We start from the raw sequence: 24,203 nt of genomic DNA on the forward strand, positions 1-24,203 counted from the left end.
GGGATACCCTTGGCACCATCTTCAAGGGTGTTGATCGAGTGAAGCGGGTTCGCCTTCAAACACTAAGAGTTGAGTTCGAAGTGGTGCACATAAAGGAAGGTAAAAGTATCTCTGACTACTTCTCACGTCTAATTGTTATGATTAACAATTTAAAAAGAAATGGTGAAAAAGTAAAGACATACGTGTTATGGAAAAGGCATTGTGATCTCTCAAAACTAATTTTGAGCATGTGGTTGTGGCGATCGAAGAATCAAAGGACTTGTAAAAACTGTCCATTGAAGAGTTGATGGGATCATTACAAATGTATAAGCAACGAATGCAAAAGAATGTAGGAACGATGCTTGAACATGCTTTAGAGTCTAAGCTGACTCTAAATGAATAAAGAGGTGACCATACACATCGTGGAGGTTGTGGCACTAACAATCGTGCAAGAGGAAGAGGGCGTGGATATAATCCAAGCAATCCACAAAATCAACAAAAATTTACCAATTTCCGTGGTAGAGGAAATGATAGAGGCCGATCCGCACGCGATCGCTGAAATATGAGAAATATTCAATGCCGGAATTGCAACAAATTCGACCATTATGTTTCGGATTGTTAGAGCAAGCCGGTGGATCACGATGAACAATCCAACTATTCTGAAGCATTGAGTCATGAACAGGAAGGCTCCATAGTGCTCCTTGCACAAGAGAAAGGCTGTGATCGACCAGATGTATGGTATCTCAACATAGGTACAAGCAATCATATGTGCAGGAACAAAAGCCTATTTGAGAAACTCACAGAAGTAGTTCATGGTGATGTGACATTTGGTGACTTGTAAAAAATGCCGGTGAAAGGTAAAGGCAAAATTAAAATCTTTCAGAAGAATAGTGTTCCAAACTACATCTCCAATGTGTACTATGTGCCCAACATGAAAAGTAATATACTGAGTCTCGGACAACTCCTCAAAAAAGGGTATGTCATACACATGGAGAAATCTGCTCTTTCTATAAGAGATATACATGGACATTTGATTGAGAAAGTTTACATAGCAAAGAATCGTATGTTTCCTCTCCATATAAACACAATGCTCGAGAAGTATTTTTATGTAACAGCAAAGAATAATTTTTGGATGTGGCATCTTCGCTTTGGCAATCTAAATTTCAGTGGCCTGAAACTTGTGTCCTCATCAAGCATGGTGCATGACTTACTTACTATTGAAGCTCCAGAACATGTGTGTGAGTCGTGCACACTTGAGAAACAATAAAGGAACTTCTTTCCGAGTGGAGTATCATGAAAAGCAAGAGAACCGTTACAATTGGTTCACACTGACATCTGTAGACTATTGGAGCCAATCTCTGTTGGAGGTAATAAATACTTTATTACCTTCATTGACAATTTCAGTAGAAAATTGTGGGTGTATATAATGAAAGAGAAGTCTACCGCTTTTACTATTTTTAAAAATTTTAAAGTCCTTGTTGAAAAAGAAAGTAGTCTTAAAATTAAAACCCTTAGATCTGACAGAGGTAGGGAGTACACCTCAAATGTTTTTCGAAAATATTGCACGGAACATGGCATTAAGCAACAACACACTACAGCGTACACACCACAACAAAATAGAATTGCGGAACAGAAGAACCGCACCATCTTCGACATGATGAGGACCATGTTGAAGGAGAAAAGTCTGTCAAAGAATTTCTAAGCAGAGGCAGTTGCATGTACTGCTTATCTGCTCAAAAGGTGTTCGACCAAGAGTGTTAGGTTCATGACATCACAGGAAGCATGAAGTGGATACAAGCCAAGCGTAGCCACCTTAAGATGTTTGGGTTTGTCACATATGCTCAAGTTCCAAAAGCGAGAAGTGCAACTTCATTGTCTACAGTGAAGAATCGAAGGTGTACAAGCTCTACAACCCATTAACTAACAAGGTAGTGGTAAGTAGAGATATAGTGTTCTGTGAGGAAGAATCCTGGAAGTGGAACCAAGAAGATTCGGCTAAAGAAAATCAGGTGGAGGCTGAAGAATATGAAGAAGAGAGGCATGTGAATCAAGAGCAGACACCTACATCACCCCCTTCGGATCGTAAAAGTCCAGGAGTACGTTCCATCTCCCCTAGAAGTAGGCGTGTACATCGAGTCGAACCGAGTCAAGCTAGCCTTAGCTCGACTCGGCTCGAACACTGGCTGACCTCAGCTCGAACTCGGCTCGGCTCGGTCCTCGAGCCTGACTGGCCAGCTCGGCTCGGTTCGGTCAGCAGCTCAGGCCAGCTTGGGCCGAGTTCGAGCCAAGATCGAGCCGAGTTTGCCATTGAGGCATTTCCACAAATACCTGAACTGCAACTTCAAAATCTCACTGTTTTATAAATAAGGGCAATGATTTTATAAGTATTTTCTCAAACACCTTCTAAGTAACATAAAAAAAAAAACCAAAAAACAAAAAAAAAACCAAAAAAAAAAAACAGAGAAAAAAGGTATTAGTTTCATGTACATACCATCCTTGCCACCAGCCAAACCTTCCTTGCCACCAATGGCCACCACCGATAAAATGGCTGGTCTATAGTTCAGAACTTTGTGTCCTCTTCTGCAAGCAAACAACTGTTCACAGACCCTGCACTTCACTCTCTCAGTGCTTCTGCTATTTATATTAAGACTGGCATTCTTTTGCTTACATTGCACTGAATTTCCCTGCAGCACCGAAGGCTCTTCGACCCTCCTTGTTGTGGACAAAGGATTAGACATGTCTAGGACCAGATGTGCTCCTGCAACTTTGCTAGATATCTTCCTCTTTACAATGATCATGGCCTCTCTGACGAGCATAATCTTTGGGAGTAAACCCAGACATGTCCCGTCCTTTCTCCCATGTTTGTATCCAATCCTGAATAATACAATTGATGAAAAAGCTAGTCTGCATAAAATCATGACCAAAAGAATGGCATTTTTTCAAGTTCTCTATGAAGTGCGGTCCCCAACATGCACATGCTGACATATATGCCAAACCTTCCTTGCCACTAGCCATATTTCGTTAAGTCATTTTATCAAACAGTTGGTGAGCAACATCAATGGCAAAGTAACCGAGTCACCGAACTGGTTCGATCCAAGTTCGATTCGAGCTGGATTTGATCCGAGTCGAGTCGAGCTGGGGCCTGCTCAAACTCGGCTCGAACTCATTTTTGAGCTTAAAAAATCAGCTCGACTTAGCTCGAACTCAGCTTCGAACCGAGTTGAATCGAGTTTTTTCGAGTCAAGTCAAGCGAGCCAACCAAGCTAGCTCGATTCGTGTACACTCCTACCTGGAAGTACCTCATTAAATCAGAATTCAGCCAGCATATCTTCATCCAATTCTCCTTCACCCTTGGCTCCCATCAAAATGAGAAGTCTCAATGAGATCTATGCAGAAACTAAGAAGTGAATTTGCTCTACATATATGCAGACCATGAGCCTCTCACATTTGAGGAGGCCGTGAATGAAGAATGTTGGAGAAAGGCTATGGAAGAAGAGATTCATGCCATCGAGAAGAATCGAACATAAGAGCTGACCTCACTCCCTAAAGGCCAGAGGACCATTGGTCTCAAATGGGTGTATAAAATCAAGCGGAATGCCAATGGTAAGATCGAATGATATAAGGCAAGGCTCGTAGCAAAAGGCTACAAACAGAAATATGGGGTAGACTATGATGAAGTTTTCGTCCAATTGCTTGCCTTGACACTATGAGGATGATTATCTCCCTTGCAGCTCATTACAGTTGGATGATCTATCAACTAGATGTGAAATCCGCATTCTTAAATGGAGTACTCAAAAAAGAAGTCTACGTTAACCAGCCTGAAGGCTTTGTCATGCAAGGGGAGGAATATAAGGTGTATCGGTTGAGAAAAGCCCTGTTTGGGTTGAAGCAAGCTCCTCGTGCTTAGAATGCACGGATCGACGACTATCTTCAAGAGAATGGTTTCATCAAATGTCTGTATGAGCATGTCATCTACACAAAGAAGAATGCCCGTAGTGATATACTTATAACTTGTTTATATGTTGATGATATGTTGTTCATAGGAAATAGCCATGCAATGTTTGAAGAATTTAAGCAGGCTATGTTCAATGAGTTCAAGATGACTAATTGTGGATTGATATCATTCTTCTTGGGCATCGAAGTGAAACAATAAGTCAGCGACATCTATATATCACAGAAGAAGTACACAAAAGAACTTCTTGAGAAGTTTTAGATGACCGACTGTAAAGCCGTGAATACACCTGCTGCAACAGGCCTAAAGCTCACAAAAGATGGCAAAGGAAGAAATGTTGACTCAACTTTATTCAAGAGCCTAATTGGAAGACTAAAGTACCTCACAATCACTAGGCTAGATATAGTCGATAGTGTTGGGCTTCTAAGTCGGTATATGGAAGCGCCAAAAGAGTCACACTAACTAGCTGCGAAAAAAATTCTAAGGTATATCAAAGGGACTATTGAATTCGGTCTCTTTTATCCATACGATGATGAAGCGATTTTGTATGGATACTCTGATAGTGATTGGGGTGGCGACCAAGACGAAAGAAAGAGTACCACAGGCTATGCTTTCTATCTTGGATCGACAACATTCACATGGAAACTTAAAGAAGCAGAGTACAGTAGCGCTGTCCATATGTGAAGCTAAGTATTTAGCAGCTTCGTCCATTGTATGTGAGGCGATATGACTAAGGAATATGCTAAAGGAGCTGAAGCATCTGCAGGAAGAATGTACTGTCATATACGTGGACAACAAGTCGGCAATTGAGCTTGCCAAAAATCCAGTGCAGCATGGGAGTAGCAAGCACATTGAGACAAGTTATCATTTCCCGAGAGCTCAAGTGAAGCAGAATCAGTGAAGTTAGAATATGTCATACCACTGAACAAGTGGCGGACATCTTCACCAAAGCATTGCCGACTGATACATTCATGAAACTTAGATCGATGCTTGGAATGAAACCTGTTTAGGTTTGAAGGGGAGTGTTGGAGTTGCAAACCAAAACATTTACTGCAAGCGCTGACTGTTCATCTTCCAATGCACAGCAACACTTCCCATGGAGATGCTTTTGGAAGCTTGTGTAGTTTCTAGGAATTTTAATGTTGGAAGCCCCTAGTAGGGGCATTTTTGTATTTTCACATTTCATTCAAAAGCCTATAAATGGGCATCTTGTAGATCCGGTTGTAGCAACTAGCAAGTGAAGAAGTAACTGTGCAACAGCAAGAAAATAGCAGCAGTAAATAAAATTAAAAAAAAAAAAACAACAGTTATAAAAAAATAAAGTTTTGGTTTCTTCTCTCTTCCATTTACACAATCAGGCTTTGTAAAGCCAAGAAAAATTCTATTTCTATGAAGCAAAGAAAAACTCTGGCTTATACAGCTAACACCGCAAAGTTTAATTTTACCACTGATTGGGCATCAAATTCAATCTTGGCTTGGTCTTAGGTTCCGTCACATGTACGGTCCACTTCCGAACCTCTCCCATTGTAAGCATGTATTTGTTGCCTGAGATGCATCAACATCCCCAGCTTCAAGAGAACTTACTTTAGAGTTTAGTTCTTGTATCGATCCATGTCTCACATGAAAGTCTGTTGGGAAGAGTGGGCCCTCAAGATCTGACGATCTATATGATATGGTACATTCACAAAACTGAGGATGAACGGCGCAGGTCCACCTACTAGTAATTGTCCACAAGTGGGCCCAAAGGCCTCTGTCCAACATAACATTCGCATTTGGGTCATGCAGCTCAGCCCTCTCATTACACCCCACAAGTACGCCTTCAAGATGAGAGACTGCATGCTGTTATTGCAAGGCAAGGATCATAGAATCAAGGTAACAGACAGTATTTACGTTTGTAAAGTCCCACCGTGGGAGTGATCCTGACCCTTTCTTATTGAGAACTAAATCACCTACGGCAATGTATCACAACATATACCCACTTGTGTAAGACATCAGTACCATGAAAACATTAGGTGGACCATTTATACTGGGGAATCAGTTGGGTGCTTCTATCACGCCCTGTTTTGGGGTTCATCAAATCCAAACTCAATGCAAATACATGAATTTTGGGCTATCAATAGGTTTGGGTGATCAGAATCATCCCATACAATTACTAAAAGCTCTAAGGGGCTCACTATTATGTCTATGCAGTGTCCACTCCATCCATGATCAGTTGGTGCCAGATCCAAAAATGAACAGATCCAAAAATCAAGTGGGCCACAGATGGGAATGTCATCATCCAAACCTTTTTGGGGCAGACCAAAGTTTTGGGAGTTATGTATCAGGCTAATGTTTGTTATTTGCATTTATCCCAGTGGAGCAAACACACTTTATTAATGTATCGGATGGCGTATGAACATCACGGTGGCCTCAATATGCTTCCAAGGGTATCTCTATCCCCACCATTTTTCTATGGTGTGATCCACTTTTGTTATGGAACCATTCATTAGTTTGGCACTGCACATTGCATTTGTTAAGCTTTTTAGTGGTGAAACATAGAACCATCTGAATTGATGGCCAGATCAACTGTCGGCGGAACAGTGGAACTATTCAAGTTGAACTATGCCAACCTGAAAATGCAAATTAACCTAAAAACCGCATTGAGTACTGATCAATGTAAACCAATCCAAACTAATTCACAAATAATAATAATAATAATAATAATATATATATATATAAGAAAGTCATTTTTAAAAAAAAAAACACACACACACATGGGGCTGTACACGAACCGAGTTAGTTCGGTTATCTCGCTAGACTCGACTCAAAAAAGCTCGATTCGACTCGGTTTGAAACTAAGTTAGAGTTGAGTCGAGCTGATTTTTTGAGCTCGAAAAAATTTCGAACCGATTTAGAGCTTGCCTGAGCTCGACTCGACTCGGATTGAACCCCAACTTGAATCGAACTCGGAACGAACCAGTTCGGTGACTTGGTTACTTTGATATTGATGTTGCTCACCAAGTGTTTGATGAAACAAAAACCTTTTTTCTTTATTTTGATGTTGCCTACAAGGCCGAGCCAACTCGGTTCGACTCGTGTACACCTCTACACAAACACACCCCCACACACTCACGCTGTAGTGGGATTTCACCACCTATGGATACTCGAACCCTTGACCGGCCGTTGAAACTCCTAAGAGTCTACCACCAGAGCAAGAGTAAGGATCCAAGAAGCCATATGTTCATTGTTATTATGTTGGCTATTAAAATTAGGTTCTCTTGTCAAGCGCTCAGATTTTGTGGCATTCGATAGCTATGGAATCCAATCACAAGGCTGCTAATGAAGCAACAGCTAGTCTCATTGAGAAGAAATTAGATTGCGTACTGAGTTACTCGGTATGTTAGAAAATATTGTGTTGGATACACCGAAAATAAAAAATAAAACAAAATAAATATGAATTCTGTTTCACTAGGTTGAATCACATAAAACAATATGATGTTCTTAAAGTGTGATTTGCTCCTTTATCAATTGTTGATGGGTTACAGGCGAATTGCTTCTAGGATAAGACAAGCCTGTCTGGATCTAGCTTGCAATCACGATGGGTCTACTTAGGAACAGTTTAACGCAGTAGATTTGTTCTGGCAGAATCAGACAGTGAAAATGTTCACAATATTATATAAAAGAGATCTAAAGTATCTAATGAGAGAGATGGTGTTGACATGATTCATTTGGACTGGAATGGTCCAGTTTATATAGGCATCAGGGAGTAGACCGTTGCTAGGTGGCTATCAATGGTTCAAAAACATTTGAAAATTATTTCTGACCATTGACCATTAATTCTAGCCGTTTCCAGTCGTCAGATCACAAGATCTGACCATTGGATCACCATGGCCTGTCTGCTTTCGGACCGTTGCAGAAATGGCGAACTGCAAAGTGTGCCAACTAGCGCCGCTACAGCGACATTGCCCATGCCCATGCCCGAGCCCGAGCGCCAACACAGGCACGTGTGTGTATTCGCACTGGAACACACAACCCGAGTATCTCCATTTCCAGAACATCCAAGTAAGAATACTACACACATCCACATATAAACTCCAAAAAATTTTCTACCATTTTCGATATGGGACTAAAGGCAGACACCACACTTTTTAATTTGAAATTCCCAAAAAACGTTTTGGCGGCAAATTCTCAAAATTTTGAAAATTTGAATATTTTTCAAAAAACCACACAATACGATTTTATCCTACTGAGTAAACTCTACTGGACCCACCGTGAATGCATGTGGTTTATCCACACTGTCCATCCATTTTTCCAGCTCATGTAAGGGGTTGATACCAAAATGTCTACCACAAGAAACAATGGGAATAATGATTTCCACCGTTGAAACCTTACTAGGCCCTATCGTGATATTTATTTGTCATCCAACCTGTTTATAAGATCACAAAAACATGGATGAAGGGAAAACACAATATAAGTTTTATCCAAAACTTCGGTAGCCCTCAACAAAATTTCAACGGTAGAAATTCAATTCACACGTTTCCCGTGGTGTGGCCCACTTGAGCTTTTGATATGCTTCATTTTTGAGCTCAAGCACTAAAATTATCTGGTAAAATGGATGGAAGGAGTGGATAAAATATCTAAATCACGGTGGACCCCATAGAGTTTACTCAGTATGCTTAGTGTACTGATTTGCTCACTACGCAATCTGCTTCCCATTGAGAAGCACCTATGCACTAAAGAGTCTTGACTAACTCAAAAGATCACCATAAATAGTTGAAATATGTAACAAGGTCCACTAAATGAAAGAAAAGAAAAAAGGATACGTCTGACAAAATGGTCATTGATATCTTCTTCAATAATAAATAATTGGTTTAGTCGAACAACTAAATAAAATAAGTAAACTAACCTTTCTCTTCACATCTTAGGTCAATAGATCTTCTATAATTATAAATCTCCTCGAGGGCTGTTTTGGGCGAGGGATTTGAAGCAATCATGTAATAACCTGCTTTTCAATTCAATGGTGGGAACCCCTCCCACTGTTTCACTTGGTGTGGCCCACTTTAGCATCGGATCGGCCTCATTTTTTGGCCTGTGCCTAATATCAGCAAGCAAAACAGATGAAGGGAATAGATTTGCTGCAACACTACCATGGGGCTCATTGTGATTTTTTTAATTTTCAAGTGATGAGTGACGTGATTGTGTGCGTCACCTTGTAACAAACCTACCTCCTCCCGATTCTCTCTCCCATCTCTTCCTCCACGTTGATAGGAGGGTTCTCCGACCCTTCTAGCCCTTCCAAACCACCGGGAATGTGGGCCTATGCCCCATCCAAAGATTAATTACTAGGTGGGTCCCACTATTTTGACCCATTATACGAAAAAAAAAAGGGCTAGTGACGTGTTGTCACACGTCACCAATTGAAAGTAAAATGCATGTCTCGCCGTTTTTCTATGAGTGCGGATCCTCTGTTTCCTGGAGTCAGGAGCTCCCTGACTCCGGCGCTAGTGACGTGTTGTCACACGTCACCAATTGAAAGGAAAATGCATGTCTCTCCGTTTTTCTACGAGTGCGGATCCTCCGTTTCCTGGAGTCAGGATCTCCCTGGCTCCAGCGTTTTCATTGGTCAACGTCACGGTAAGTGCCACCCTATCAGATTTTTTAAATATATTAAAAGAATTTATATTTCAGAAAAAGTAAAACGCCATTAAATATATTAAAACGGTTTCGCTTGGAAATCGTACTGCATACCTATTACAGCAAGCTCTTGCTCTCACCGTAGTTGGGCCCACCTTGTATGTATGTTGTCTATCCAGGCCGTCCATCCGTTTTTCTATCTAATTTAAGGGGTTGAGCCCAAAATTAAAGTATATCTAAATATCAAGTGGATCATACCGCTGTAAACAGTGGGGATAATGATTTCCACTGTTGAAACCTTGATAGGCCCCACTGTAATGTTTATTTGTCATCCAACCAGTACATAAGATCATAAAGGCATGGATGAAGAGAAAACAAAAATATAAGCTTGATCCAAAAATTTTGTAGCCCGGAGAAATTTTCAATGGTAAACATTCAATTCAACTGTTTCCTATGGTGTGGTCCACTTGAACATTGTATATGCTTTATTTTTAGTCTCAAGCCCTAAAATTATCTGGTAAAATTTATGGACAGAGCGGATAAAATACATAAAATCATGGTGGACTCTATGGAGTTTGCTCAATACGCTGACATAGTAAGTTACTCACCACGTAATCAGCGGAAATGGATTGGCGACTCCCCCTGCCACCAGCCAATGGTTGGTGGTCGGTGCTCCGTGGGTTCCAACATGATGTATGTGTTTTCATCCATGCCATTCATTATGGTTTGAGAGGATGAGGTATATCACAATCTCAAGTGGACCACATTACAAGAAACAGTGTTGAATGAGCATCCACCATTAAAAACCTTTTTGGGGCCATAAAAGTTTTGAATCAAGCTGATCTGTGTTTTTTCCTTTCATCTAGGCCTATATGACCTAATCAAAAGATTGGATGTCAAATAAACAATACAGTGGGCCTTAGGAGGATTTTAATGGTGGACATCCAATCACTATTGTTTTCCTGTGGTGTGGTTCATCTGAGATTTATATACCTCTACTTTCTGGATAGAGCCCTAAAATTATATGTAAAAATGGATGACCACCAACCACCGGGCCGGTGGCAGGGGAAGGAGCCAATCCGTTCCCGCAATCAGCTACCTTTTATTTGAGGATTCAACACACGGGTTAAGTAGCGAGACTACTACTAAAGTGATGTCACCTAGTTATGTGAGACTCAACATGATGTATGTTTTGTATCCACACCGTCCATCCATTTGGAGAGATCATTTTGGGGCATGAGCCATAAAATGAATCGGATCCAAAACTCGAGTGGACCCAAACAAAGAAACAGTGGAGAGAGTCATGCCCGCCATTAAAAACTTCAAAGGGTCACAAAAGTTTTCCATCAAGCTGATATTTGTGTTTTCCCTTCTTCAATGTCTATGTTAACTTAAGGTCCACTGTGATTTTTATTTAAGTTTTTATTTAGGGATTCAGCGCATAGGTTGAGTAGCAAGACTCACTACTAAAGTGACATCACATAGTTATGTCGGTCCCACCATGATGTATGTTTTGTATCCACACTGTCCATTCATTTGGAGAGATCATTTTAAGGCATGAGCCGAAGAATGAATCAGATCCAAAACTTGAGTGGACCCCACCACAAAAACCAGTGAAGAGAGTACGCTCACCATTAAAAACTTCTAAGGGCCACAAAAGTTTAAGATCAAGTTGATATTTGTATTTTCGCTTCTTTAATATTTGTGTTAACTTATGAACAGGTTATATCTCAAATAAAAATCACGGTGGACCTTAGAAAGGCTTCAACTGTGGACGTCACTCTCACTATTTTCTTTGGTGGGGTTCACTCCAGCTTTGGATCTACCTCATTCTTTTGATCATACCCTAAAATGATCTCTCCAAATGGATGTACAATGTGGATACAACACGTACATCATGGTAGGCCCCACAGAACTTGGTGTTGTCACTTCAGTAGCGAGTCTAGCTACTCAACGTGTCGGTAGCTAATCCACCTCCAATTTCTTTCTTCTAAAATTTAATTAGGTTATGTCATCTCACAACAATTTTATAAGATAAAAAAAATATTTACAAATTCTACTTAATTAGCAAGGAATACTAGTTGCGGCCCAACATGAGTGATGTCCGTAGGATCCTCACTGTGGGCCCACCTTGATCTATGCGTTGTTTATCTACTCCATTCATCTGTTTTCTCATATTATTTTAAGCTTGACCTGAATCGGTACTTGTGATCGGGTCAAATTCAGTCCGAATTAGTCTATGACAGACCCGGACTTGGATCGGGTTAGGCATGTTGGACTCCGTACCGAGTCAGGCCGAGTTCGGGTCAGGCCCATTTCAAAACTGAATCAAGTCAGATCGGCCCTAACTCGGTTTGAATCGACTCGATGCCCACCTCTAACCTACATTATATAAGGCACAATTCAACGTGAGCCTTAAATCATGTGGGGCCACCGACAAAATGACGGGATTCATTAGACAAAGTGACAAGGTTATTAGAGAGTTATATTAAACAAAGTGACGAGGTTGCCTGACAAAGTAACATGATTCCACTAAACAAAGTAATAAGGTTAAACGGGACAAAGAAAATAGAGTTCCATTAGATAAAGTTATAGATTTTCGAAAAAAGTGATGGACGTTACCAAACAAAGTGACCTGGTTCCATTAAACAAAGTGACGAGGCTGGAAGACAAAGTGATTAGGTTTTACTAGACAAAGTTGTGAGATTGCTGGATAAAGTGACGAGGTTGTTGGATGAAGTAACGAGGTTCACTAGACAAAGTGATTGGGTTACTGGACAAAGTGATGGGGTTTTACTAGACAAAGAGACTATGTAGTAAGACAAAGTGACAAAGGTCTACTATATCAGTGACGAAGTTCTACTGGATAGAGAGTGATGAGGTTGATAGACAAAGTGATGAGATTTCACTAGATAAAGTGAAAGAGGTGCTAGATAAAGTGACAAGGTTCTACTAAACAAAGTGACGTGATTATTGGACAAAGTAACGAGGTTCTATTAGACAAAGTGACGATGTTTCACTAGATAAAGTGATGGCGTTGCCAGACAAATTGATAGGGTTTTGCTTAATAAAATGACAAGTTTTCGAATAAAGTGACTTGGTTCCACTAGACAAAGTGACGATGCTACTGTGCAAAGTGAGAGGATGTCACTAGATAAAGTAGTGGCTTGTCAAATAAAATGACGAGGTTTCAATAGACAAAGTGACGAGTTCATTTGACAAAGTGACAGGGTTGCAGCACAAAGTGACGGGGTACAGTAGACAACGTGACGATGTTGCAGTACAAAGTGATGGGGTTCAGTAGACAAAATGACAGGATTGTAGTACAAAGTGACGGGATTCATTAGACAAAGTGACGAGATTGCAGCACAAAGTGATGGGGTACAATAGACAAAGTGACGGGGTACAGTAGACAAAGTAACGATGTTGCAGTACAAAGTGACAGGGTTTAGTAGACAAAGTGATGGTGTTGTAGTACAAAGTGATGGGGTTTATTAGACAAAGTGACGGGGTTGCAGTACAAAGTGACGGGGTTCACTAGACAAAGTGACGGGGTTCAGCAGACAAAGTAATGGGATTGTAGTACAAAATGACGGGGTATAGAAGACAAAGTGACGAGGTTGCAATACAAAGTGACGGGATTCACTAGACAAAGTGACGAGATTGCAGCACAAAGTGACGGGGTACAGTAGACAAAGTGACGAGGTTGTAGCACAAGTGACGGGATACAGTAGACAAAGTGACGATGTTGCAGTACAAAGTGATGGGGTTCAGTAGAGAAAGTGACGGGGTTACAGTACAAAGTAACGGAGTTCATTAGACAAAGTGACGGGGTTGCAGTACAAAGTGACGGGGTTCACTAAACAAAGTGACAGGGTTGTAGTACAAAGTGACGGGGTACAGTAGACAAAGTGACGAGGTTGCAGTATAAAGTGACGGGGTACAGTAGACAAAGTGATGAGGTTGCAGTACAAAGTGACGAGGTTCAATAGACAAACTAACGAGGTTGCAGTACAAAGTGACAAGGTTCAGTAGACAAAGTGACGAGGTTGTAGTACAAAGTGACGGGGTTCACTAGACAAAGTGACGAGATTGCAGTACAAAGTGACAAGGTTGTAACTCAAAGTGACGGGGTACAGTAAATAAAGTGACGATGTTGAAGTACAAAATGACGGGGTTGTAGTATAAAGTGACGAGGTTCAGTAGATAAAGTGACGATGTTGCAGTACAAAGTGACGGGGTTCACTGACAAAGTGACGAGGTTGCAGTACAAAGTGACGGGGTTTGGTAGACAAAGTGACGGGGTTATAGTACAAAGTGATGGGGTTTAGTAGACAAAGTGACAAGGTTTGGATTAGATTTAGTCGTAATAAATGGTGGGCGTGACTCTTTCCACTGTTTTCTGTGGTGGGGTCCACTCGAGTTTTGGATCTGATTCATTTTTTGGCTCATGCCCTAAAATGATCTCTCCAAATGGATGGACAGTGTGGATACAAAACATACATCATAGTGGGACCCATATAAATAGGTGACATAACTTCAATAGCGAGTCTCACTACTCAATGTGGCGCTGAATCCCAAATGGAAACGAAAGCGGATTGACTACTCCCCCTACCACCAGCTCGGTGGTGGTGGTGGTCGGTGCTCTGTGGGCCCCACCATGATGTGTGTGTTTCATCCATTCCATTAATCTGTTTTTACAAATAATTTTAGGGATTGATCCCAAAAATGAGAGGGATATAAATCTCATATGGACCACACCACAGGAAAACAATGGTGATTGGATATCCATCATTAAAGTCCTCCTAAGGCCCACTGTACTGTTTATTTGACATCCAATCTGTTGGTTTGGTCATAAAGACCCAGATGAAGGGAAAAAACAAAGATCAACTTGATCCAAAACTTTTATGGCCCCCAAAAAGTTTTTAATAGTCAACGTTCATGCAACATTGTTTCATGTAATGTGGTCCACTTGAGATTGGGTTATACCTCATTTTTGGTCTCAGACCATAAAATGATCTAGAAAAATAGATGGACAGCATGGATGAGACACATACATCATGGTGGGCCCACATAACACCTAGTGGCAGGGGAGTAGCCAATCCGTTTCCAATGGAAACCGTGGACGCGGATTCACTGGGAAAAGCCTTTTGCATGAAATAGGATGATCAAAAACTCAACTGGGTCATATAAGATGAAACATTGGAGAAAGAAATTCCTACCATTGAAACCTTCCTAAAGCCTCTTGATGTTTATATGCCATCCAAACTATTTATAAAGTCATTTTTACTTGGATGAAGTGAAAACACCAAAATATTAGACCGATGCAAAACTTTTGTAGCCATATAAATATTTCAACGGTGGACACTAAATCCCCACTGTTTCCTCTAGTGTGGCCCATTTGAGTTTTTTATACACCTTAGTTTTGTTATGATGTCCTAAAATGATATCTAAAAATGGATGAATGGGTTATCACAGATGTCGCAGTGGGCACATCCGAGAATCCTTGCGTAGGATCTTACAACAAAAGGCTTTGGCAGGAAATCCACCTCCTCGTTAGACACGTGAAATCAAATTGGGTGAATTCATGTGGCTTATCGATGCCATCCATCCACTTTTTCAAATCATTTTAGGAGTTGAGCGACACAACTGAAGTATATCAAAAGCGCAAGTAGGCCATACCAAAGGAAACAGTGGAGGTACTGATTTTCACTATTGAAATGTTTCTAAGCCCCGAATGATGTTTATTTTTCATCCAAACTGTTCATAAGATCACAAAGAAATGGATGAATTAAAAAAACAAATATCATCTTGATATAAAACTTCAGTGGGCTCCAAAAACTTTTCAATGGTAGAATTCAATTCACACTGTTTCAGGTGGTGTGGTCCACTTGATCTTTGAATATGATTAATTTTTGTTTTAGAACCCTAAAATTAGATGATAAAAGAGATGGATGGAGTTGATACAATGCACGAATGACGGTGGCCTCCACAGACTTTACTCAGTACGCTTACCATACTGTGTCACTCAGGACGTAAACCGCTTCCGTTTAACGTCTACGTTATACTTTTTCTGAAATATAATTTTTTTTTAATATATTTAAAAAATCTACATGACGTGGCACGTACAGTGACATTGACCAATGAAAACGCCGGAGTTAGGGGACGTGGATTTCCTGCGAAAGGCACGCGCAGGAGCTTCCTGCGAAAGATGGCGTGTCCCAATGAAAACATGCCATTTGCATAGGTAACGTGGCAAGACTTAAATCCGGTTAACGGAGTCTCCGTTAACGGTGAGAATCGAGCACTACGCAGCGGCTCTTCGTTTCGCATTTCCTTTTTTCCTTTTTCGTTTTTTCTTTCTTCTCCTGTCCTTTCTTTCCCTCTAAACCGGAAGCCAAACAATAAAAACTTGCCAAGCTTTTATTTTGAGATACCACACTTTGGCAAGGAGATAATCTAGAACTGGCATACGTTCTCCCATTTGAATAGCTAACTATTTAGAGTTTCCTCCCCCAAATTTTAGGAGTTTTTTTCTTCTTGTTTTTCTTTTATTTTATTTTCTTTTTTTCTTTCTTTCTTTTTTCTTTTTTTTTTTTAATTTCTGTTGAAATCTGAAAATGTAAGAATTTGCTTTTCTCATAGTTTAGGGGCATATAAGAATTTATTATCATCCTGTTAACGAAAGTTCACATAAATAATGCCGGCCGGTGAACACGCAGGCAAGGTACCGCTAACTTGTGGTGAACTACTTTCTTTCCTTCAGATCTACAAAATCTGTACCGTCAAAGTTATAGACCCAACCATGAAAATCATCTGACTGGAAAATCAAGCTGTTTTTCTAATCAAGTGGGCCACATTGTTGAAATCAACTTACAACTGATGGTTGGACTTAACATAAAATATTGGCCCACCTACTGAACGGATTAGCCTGCTTTTCTGGAAAGCTGGACTTCGTGGTGGGGCCTATCATTTTCATGGTACTGATTTCCTTAACAGGTGCCACGTTTGCAGAAAAGATGGCTTGGTGCTACACATTGTGGTAGGTCCTCTTGTCATTCTAGACCCGGTTTTCTCAAATATATGGCCCACCTTGGCAAGGCTGGGATGTTCTAACCGGACGCGGTTTGGCTAGTCATGCCGCCACCAGCATTCTAGACCCAGTTTTCTCAAAGATATGGCCCAACTTGATCAGTGAGAATTATTTGTGGCCTATTTAATAAATGAGTCAGGTTTGAGCTGATTCTAATCCAACCCAAACCCGGCTCATTGCCACCCCTAAGCAAGTGAAGCTTCTAAAGATTTTGTATATATGCATTTACTTTAGGAAAATGTAGAAAGTGTGCTTACTTTTTTACTTAAATGAATTATTTTATAATTTTTATTCTTGGTTTTGCACTTTCCTATTTAAATGAATACACTGACAATTTCATTTTATTTTTTTTAATGGCACACTGTTACCTTTTCTATTGTAAGAATGTGTTGCCTTTTAAAAAAAAAAAAAAAAAGATTTTTTCACTATTACATATGTATACCTACATTTATGTTTTGACAATTTTATACTGGTAGGTAAATGGATGACATGGGTGCCTTGGATAGCCAAAATTTTCCCCAATCATGTCGAAGGTTGGACTTCAATGTTGAAAAGGAACATCATGTTCAAGAAACAGTACATGAAGTTTTGGTTGAGACGGGTGAAAAATTAGATGAACCAAACCTTGGAATGGAGTTCAATTCTGAAGAGAGTGCATATGAGTTTTATAATAAATATGCTGGAAAGATAGGGTTTAGTGTTCAAAGATCATCGTGTAACAAATCAGATAATGGTATCGTGATTCAAAAAACATTTTGTTGTTATAAAGAAGGTCGAAGACAGGAAGATAAACGAACTGATCAAGTAAAGTATCAACGTCCGAATATAAGAACAGGATGTCGAGCAAAAATGACTATTAGGCTTCAAATGAATGGTAGATTCAGTGTCACTAAATTTGTTGCAGAGCATAACCATGAGGTCGTTACACCATCAAAAGTACACATGTTAAGGTCACAACGAGGTTTAACTGATGCTCAATCAGCTGTAGCAGATATGGCAAACAATTCAGGCATAACACCATCAACAACTATGGCATTTATGAGCAAGCAGGCTGGAGGTAAAGAGAATTTGGGATACCAACCTGTTGATTACAAAAATTACTTGCGAAAAAAGCGAATGAAAGCGATGGAAAGGGGAGATGCAGGAGCTGTTTTAGAATATTTTACAAAAATGCAAGTAGAGAATCCATCTTTTTTTTATGCAATACAGGTAGATGAAGATGATCAAATCACCAATATTTTTTGGGCAGATGCAAAGTCGATAATGGATTATAGCTATTTTGGGGATGTGATCTGCTTTGATACTACATACAGGATAAACAGCTATGGTCGTCCATTTGCCCCATTTATTGGGGTAAATCATCATAAACAAACAGTCATATTTGGTGCAGCCTTGTTATATGATGAAACAACTGAATCTTTTAAGTGGTTGTTTGAAACTTTTTTAAAGGCAATGTCTGGAAAGCAACCAAGGACAATCTTAACAGATCAATGTGCTGCAATGGGCAATGCAATAGCTGATGTGATGCCGGAAACATACCATCGTCTATGTATCTGGCATATATACCAAAATGCTGCAAAGCACCTTAGTAATGTATTTCATGGTTCAAAAAGTTTTGAATATGATTTCAGTAGATGTGTGTATGATTATGAAGAAGAGGAAGAGTTTCTAATTGCATGGAATAATATGCTTGAGAAATATGATTTGATGCAAAATAAATGGCTACAAGCGTTGTTTAAAGAAAGAAACAAATGGGCTTTGGTGTATGGCAAAAATACATTCTGCGCTGATATGAAGAGCACACAACGGAGTGAAAGCATGAATAATGTTTTGAAGAAATATTTAAGTTCCAAATACAATCTTTTGTGTTTCTTCACACATTATGAACGAGTAGTGGCTGATCGACGATATCGAGAATTGGAAGCCGATTTCAAAACGAGGCAAAGTACCCCAATATTGTATGTTGATGTGGAGATGTTGACGGAAGCGGCAAAAGCATACACTCCGGAAGTATTTAAAATGTTCCAAAATGAGTACAAAAAGTTTCTTAGTCATACAATTCATAAAAGTGGTGAATTTGATACAGTGTTAGAGTTTCAAGTTGTTTGTAATGACAAAGTTGGAGGCCGTCTTGTCAAATTTGACACATCAAACAATACCGTCACATGTAGTTGTAAGAAATTTGAGTTTGTCGGGATACTATGTAGCCATGCACTAAAAGTTCTGGATTATTATGATATAAAGGTGTTTCCTTCCAATTATATTTTGAAAAGATGGCAAAGAGATGCAAAAGTTGGTGCTGTGAAGGACCATCTTGGGTTTACCATACAAAGTGATCCTAAGATTTCTTTAGGGAAGCGTTATAGCTATTTGTGTCGCAAGTTTGTTAAAATTGCTTCAATGGCTGCGGAATATGAAGATGCATTTGATTTTGCTGATAGATATTCAGACAAATTTCATGATGAATTGCCAGAGTGTATAAAAGGGATCAAGAAACTTCCATTGATGACATATCAAACTAATGATGAAAATGTAGATGCTGAAATTGTTTGTCATCAATCGACTGACAATGAGCTGCCAATTATGACATCTCAAATTAATGATGAAAATGTAGATACTGAAAGTGTTCATCATCAACCGACTGACAATAAAGTTACTTTCGTTGATAGTCTCTGCTCACAAATTGTAAGTGGGATTAAAATGAAGCCTAAAGTTGTAGGTGATCGCCGTACATTTAAAAATCCTTTAGATAAAGGAAGGAAGAAAAAATCTAGAACCGGATCCATTCAGCTACAAATGAATCAAGAGAGAAATGATTCAACCCAAGCACCAAATATCTTTCACCTTCCTTCATTTCACCCTTCACATTGTCCAAGTGTATTCTCTCAACTAAGCCAAGTCAATCAGGTATTATGGACATTTTATTTACTAAACTTGTCATAACATTTGTTATCCACATTACAGTTTTTTATACTTTATTTTTTCATACCAGGGTCAAAAAGTTCCTATAGTGAGTCCTTTTGGATTACCAGTAGCTTATTATGGGTACCATCAACCTAATATTAACATATACCAACAAAATTCCTTGAGCATCAGATCTCAGGTAAATTTGAGATTTTTTAAAACTAAAATATATCATATGTGGTTCTCACAACATGTGCTCATGAACTATGATTCTGTTATTTTGTTATTTCTTTGTCAGGGTAGCTATGTTACTAGCGGGAGTTATTTTGGAGTACCTGGTGGAAGTTGGGTAGCTGGCACCAATGGATCCATGAATGCACACCATCTGCCTCTTGTGGGTGCCAAACAGGCATCAACTGGTAACAACAAAATTATTCGAGGACCAGCGCCTGCCTAAGGTATGAATTGTTGTAACATGTATTAAATTTTTTTTTCTTGGCACATAAGCTTACAAATATTTTGACTAATGTGTATGGTTTTGTTTTTGTTCAGCATTCTAGTAATTACATATTGAGTTGTTAATTATATTGCAGTTTGGAGGGCAGCGGGTTCGATGTCAATGTTAGCTGCATTGCTGTTTGAAGGGCAGAATAGTTGTTTTGTGCTATGAATGTATGGGGGATTTCTTGGATGCAGAATATGAGATATTGTACTATGGATGTATGGGGTCTTTTTGTTGTATGCAAGTCTACTCACCTTTTGGCGCATGTTGGATTTGTTGAATGCGAGGATAGCCCTTTTCCATCATTTCTTGTTGTAAGATGTGGAGCTTACTATTGGTCTTGTGCTAGGGTTTGTAAGGCTATTCCACTTTAGTTCAGAGGTGGTGTTTTTTTGGTGTGTTCGAGTTTGCCCATTGTTGGTTAGATTGTGATAGTTTGTATGGCAGTTTTGTCGAAGCTGTCTGAGTGCTTAGACCTCTCGCCTATTGTCTTATTTTGTTTGTTTATGTTATTTTTGTATACCTCTCTTCCATATAATAGGCATGGTTTCCTATTATTTTTGTACAGTCTGCCTAAATAGACGTACAGGCTATTTTTTGTGTGTAAAGAATGTTATGCAGGAAAGGGAATAGAGGAAAGGGAAAAAAACAAAGGAAAATTTAGTTATCACTCACTTGGTAGGTGTATGTTATGATTCTTTTGAGTATGTTGTGGGCTTGGTTTCATGAAAGCCATTGTTCTGTTCTGTTGTTGTTTTTTTTTTTTTTTTTAGTTGATGTGATTAATGTTATTTGTATCATTGAGATATGGAACTCTTTCAAATCCTATTTGAACTCTTGGGTTGTTATGTTTTGCATTCTAATCTTGTATTAGAAGCTTGATCAGTTTCTATACAAAGATAACTAAGTGAAGAATCTGAGTGTGCTACCTTGATGAGTGGCCCATTTAACACATGTTGTGAAAATAAGATGTGAAATAACACCACCAGATTGATGCAACTAGCACTTGTAACACCGAACCCTCGTAGTGAGCCCTTGCACGCATGTAAATAAGGGGGCTCTTTTTGTCACATGCACCAATGTGTGACAATGTGTGTAGGATATGAGCTCATTTATGAAGTGCAGGCACAAATATCGGTGCTCATTCTCAAGCAAGCACATCCCCACATGCCACATGTGTATGAGATCCTGAGCTTTCGATTAGGTGGTTTATATGAGTTAGAAATTTGGCCTAAATTTTAGATCGTTTCACTCTATAGCTATGTGACTATGTTGAAAAAAATGGTGAATAACCATTCGAATGAGAACATGTGAATAATAACACTAAATTGATGCAACTAGCACACACAACACTGAGCCCTTGTAATGGGCCCTGCACATGTAAAAAAGGAAGTTCTTTTGTCCCATGTGCCAACATGGGACCATGTGTGCAAGATATGAACTCATTCATCAAGTGCTGACATTAACATGGGACCATGTGTGCAAGATCCTGCACAAATGAGCCACATTAACTTACTCATTAGTTGCATCCATTTCTTAAATTCAGGTCATCGTTTTGGCCTCTTTCATAGAAGCGAACAATTTATTCAGCATTTTTCTCATCGATAACCCGAACTCAATTCTCGAATCAAGTTGAATGCAAGCTATTGATCCATAGGCTAGAACAAATTGTTAAAGTTGTCTAAAGTGGACATTTTTTAGTTAATGGCCAAGAAGATAATAGCATTTGAAGAACATTTAATGGCCAAAATGCTTTCTATCCAGATCAATATCCAAATGAGAAATCCAACCCGTCCATCCGGTTTTTCGAGCTCATTTTATGAGTTACAATAAAAAATGAGTAGCATCCAAAAGTCAAGTGGTCCGTATGAGTTCATATCTTGATGAATGAGTCCATATCCTGCACACATGGTCCGTATGAGATGAAACAGTGGGGAAATGAGTGCTTACCGTCGAAACATTCCTAGGCTCCACCTTGATGTTTATATTCCATCCAAACCATTTATAATGTCATTTTTACATAGATGAAGTGAAAATATTAAGAAGCTAAACCGTACAAAACTTTTGTGGCCCATTTAAATGTTTCAACGGTGGTCACTAAATCTTCACTGTTTCCTCTCGTGTGGCCCATTTAAGTTTTGGATATACTTTATTTTTGATCACATGTCCTAAAATGAGCTCGAAAAACAGATGGACGGAGTGACTTTATAAAAAAAACATCGCACTGGCTCACACAGAATTTTTGCACAGGTCATTTGCGGCCAAATGCTTTGGCAGGAAATAGAAACCGAAGAGGCGCTCACGTACGTGCTCAAGTCTCACTGTTAACGGAGACTCCGTTAACCAGATTTAAGTCTTGCTACGTCACCTATGCAAATGGCATGTTTTCATTGGGACAGCCATCTTTCGCAGGAAGTTCCTGCGCGTGCCTTTCGCAGGAAATCCACGTCCGGAGTTAGGGAGTTCCTGACTAAAGCAAAGGATCCGCACTCTTTTTTTATATCTCCTTTCCTTCTTCTGAGAGAACCAAACCCGTCTTCGGCGTCAAACCTCCGGATGCGGATTGCGTCCTACCTGGGCTCAGTGGGGCCCACCGTGATGTAAGCTTCTTATCCACTCCGTTCATCGCTTTTATAATATCATTTTAAGTTTTGATACTCAAAATTAGGCAGATCCACAGCTCCAGTGGATCACACCAAAGGAAGCCGCAGTGATAATGACACCCACCATTGCAACCTTTCTAAGGGCCACCGTGATGTTTTTTTTTTTTTACCATCCAACCTATTCATAATGTCATGTAAACGTGGATGAAGTGAAAACGCAAGTATCAGCTTGATCGGAAACTTTTTTGGCTCCCAAGAAGTTTTTAACAGTGGATGTTCAATCCCAACTTTGTGGTTCAATTGAGCACTGGAGCTGCCTCAATTTATGTAAAACATCTTTAAATGATCTTAGAATAACGACGAACGGAGTGGATAAACAACTTACATCACGGTAGGCCCCATAGAGCCCTGCCCGGACGGATTACCGTCCGGGCCGGGTAGGACGCAATCCCAAACCTCCATCCTGGGGCATGACTCTTTGATCCAAACCATTCATTTGTGCATCCCACCAATCTCATCTATCCTAAAAATAATAATTAATGACGTGCATTGACAACGCGCGCCACCTCGAGACCACTATCCTCCCAACTTATTGGAAAAATATCTATTGGTGCTTTTATCTTGTATCTTTTTCTTGCTTCATCCTTGTATCTCACCTTGCCACTTGAAAGGATCAGAACTCCCGAATCCTCACCGTCCAGAGATTCGGTTGCTCATTGGTTTAGTTTAACAACTAAATAAAAGAAAAAAGAATGGAATAGATTTGCTGCAACACTACTATAGGGCCACTGTGAAAAAAAGAAAAATAAAAGTGATGTGTAACGTGCTTGCGCACGTCACCTTGTAACAAGACTCTCTCTCCATCTCTTCCTCTGGCTCTCTCTCCCATATCTTACTCCACTGTTCTTGGACCCATCAAAAAAAATTCAGTAGTTGGGTCCTCCATTTTGACCCATCATTAAAAAAAATAATAAAGCTAGTGACGTGATGTCGCACGTTAGCAATTGAAAGGAAAATGCCTTCCCAATTTTCTCCCATATCCTTCTTCTTGGTTTGGCCAAGAGAATCAGACCTATCTTCGCGTCAAACCTCCATCCTTGGGCATGACTCTTTGATCCGCACCGTTCATTTGGTGCATCCCGCCAATCTCATCTATCCAATATATATATATATATATATATATAATAACGATGTGCGTTAACAACACGCCCCACCTTGACACCATTATCTCCGGAACCCATTGGAAAAATATCTATTAATGCCTTCATCTCATATCTTTTTCTAGCTTTCTTATATCTCACCTTACTGCATAAAAGGATTAGAACTCCCAAATTCTTACTGTCCAAAGATTCATTAATAGAGGTTACTCATTTTTCCTTGGTAAGTTTGGGTTTTTCCTACTTGTTTATCAATTGCATTGGATTCCCCACGTACTAGATGAATTTACAGAATCCTATAAACTTGATCTTGCATACGACAATTTGGTCTATAGCTAAGGAGAATGATCTACATACAGAACCACCCTATGTGTGTAGCTTAAAGATGTATAAATTGTCT

General features: G+C 39.6%; 1 protein-coding gene and 1 long non-coding RNA gene across 2 annotated transcripts; both read left to right on the forward strand.

Moving 5' to 3' along the window:
* The first annotated feature begins 17,117 nt into the window (after positions 1–17,117).
* Positions 17,118–19,326, forward strand: LOC131251910 (protein FAR1-RELATED SEQUENCE 5-like). Its single transcript, XM_058252905.1, has 2 exons — positions 17,118–19,184; positions 19,252–19,326. Exons 1-2 carry the CDS (start codon positions 17,118–17,120, stop codon positions 19,324–19,326), a joined length of 2,142 nt encoding a protein of 713 aa, XP_058108888.1.
* A 511-nt stretch (positions 19,327–19,837) lies between these two features.
* LOC131250912 (uncharacterized) lies at positions 19,838–20,713 on the forward strand. The gene is made up of 2 exons (XR_009173491.1): positions 19,838–19,999; positions 20,135–20,713. It is a non-coding gene; the product is annotated as an uncharacterized LOC131250912 (long non-coding RNA).
* The last annotated feature ends 3,490 nt before the right edge of the window (positions 20,714–24,203 follow it).

The sequence above is a fragment of the Magnolia sinica genome, chromosome 7, assembly GCF_029962835.1.
Source record: "Magnolia sinica isolate HGM2019 chromosome 7, MsV1, whole genome shotgun sequence".
Classification (NCBI taxonomy): Eukaryota; Viridiplantae; Streptophyta; class Magnoliopsida; order Magnoliales; family Magnoliaceae; genus Magnolia; species Magnolia sinica.

Excerpts from the sequence above, each read along its gene's own strand:
- LOC131251910 (XM_058252905.1), top strand. The coding sequence starts at position 17,118 with ATGGATGACATGGGTGCCTTGGATAGCCAAAATTTTCCCCAATCATGT. Across the intron at positions 19,185-19,251 it reads AAAATGTAGATGCTGAAATT|ATACTGAAAGTGTTCATCAT; the intron begins GTTTGTCATCAA and ends ATGAAAATGTAG.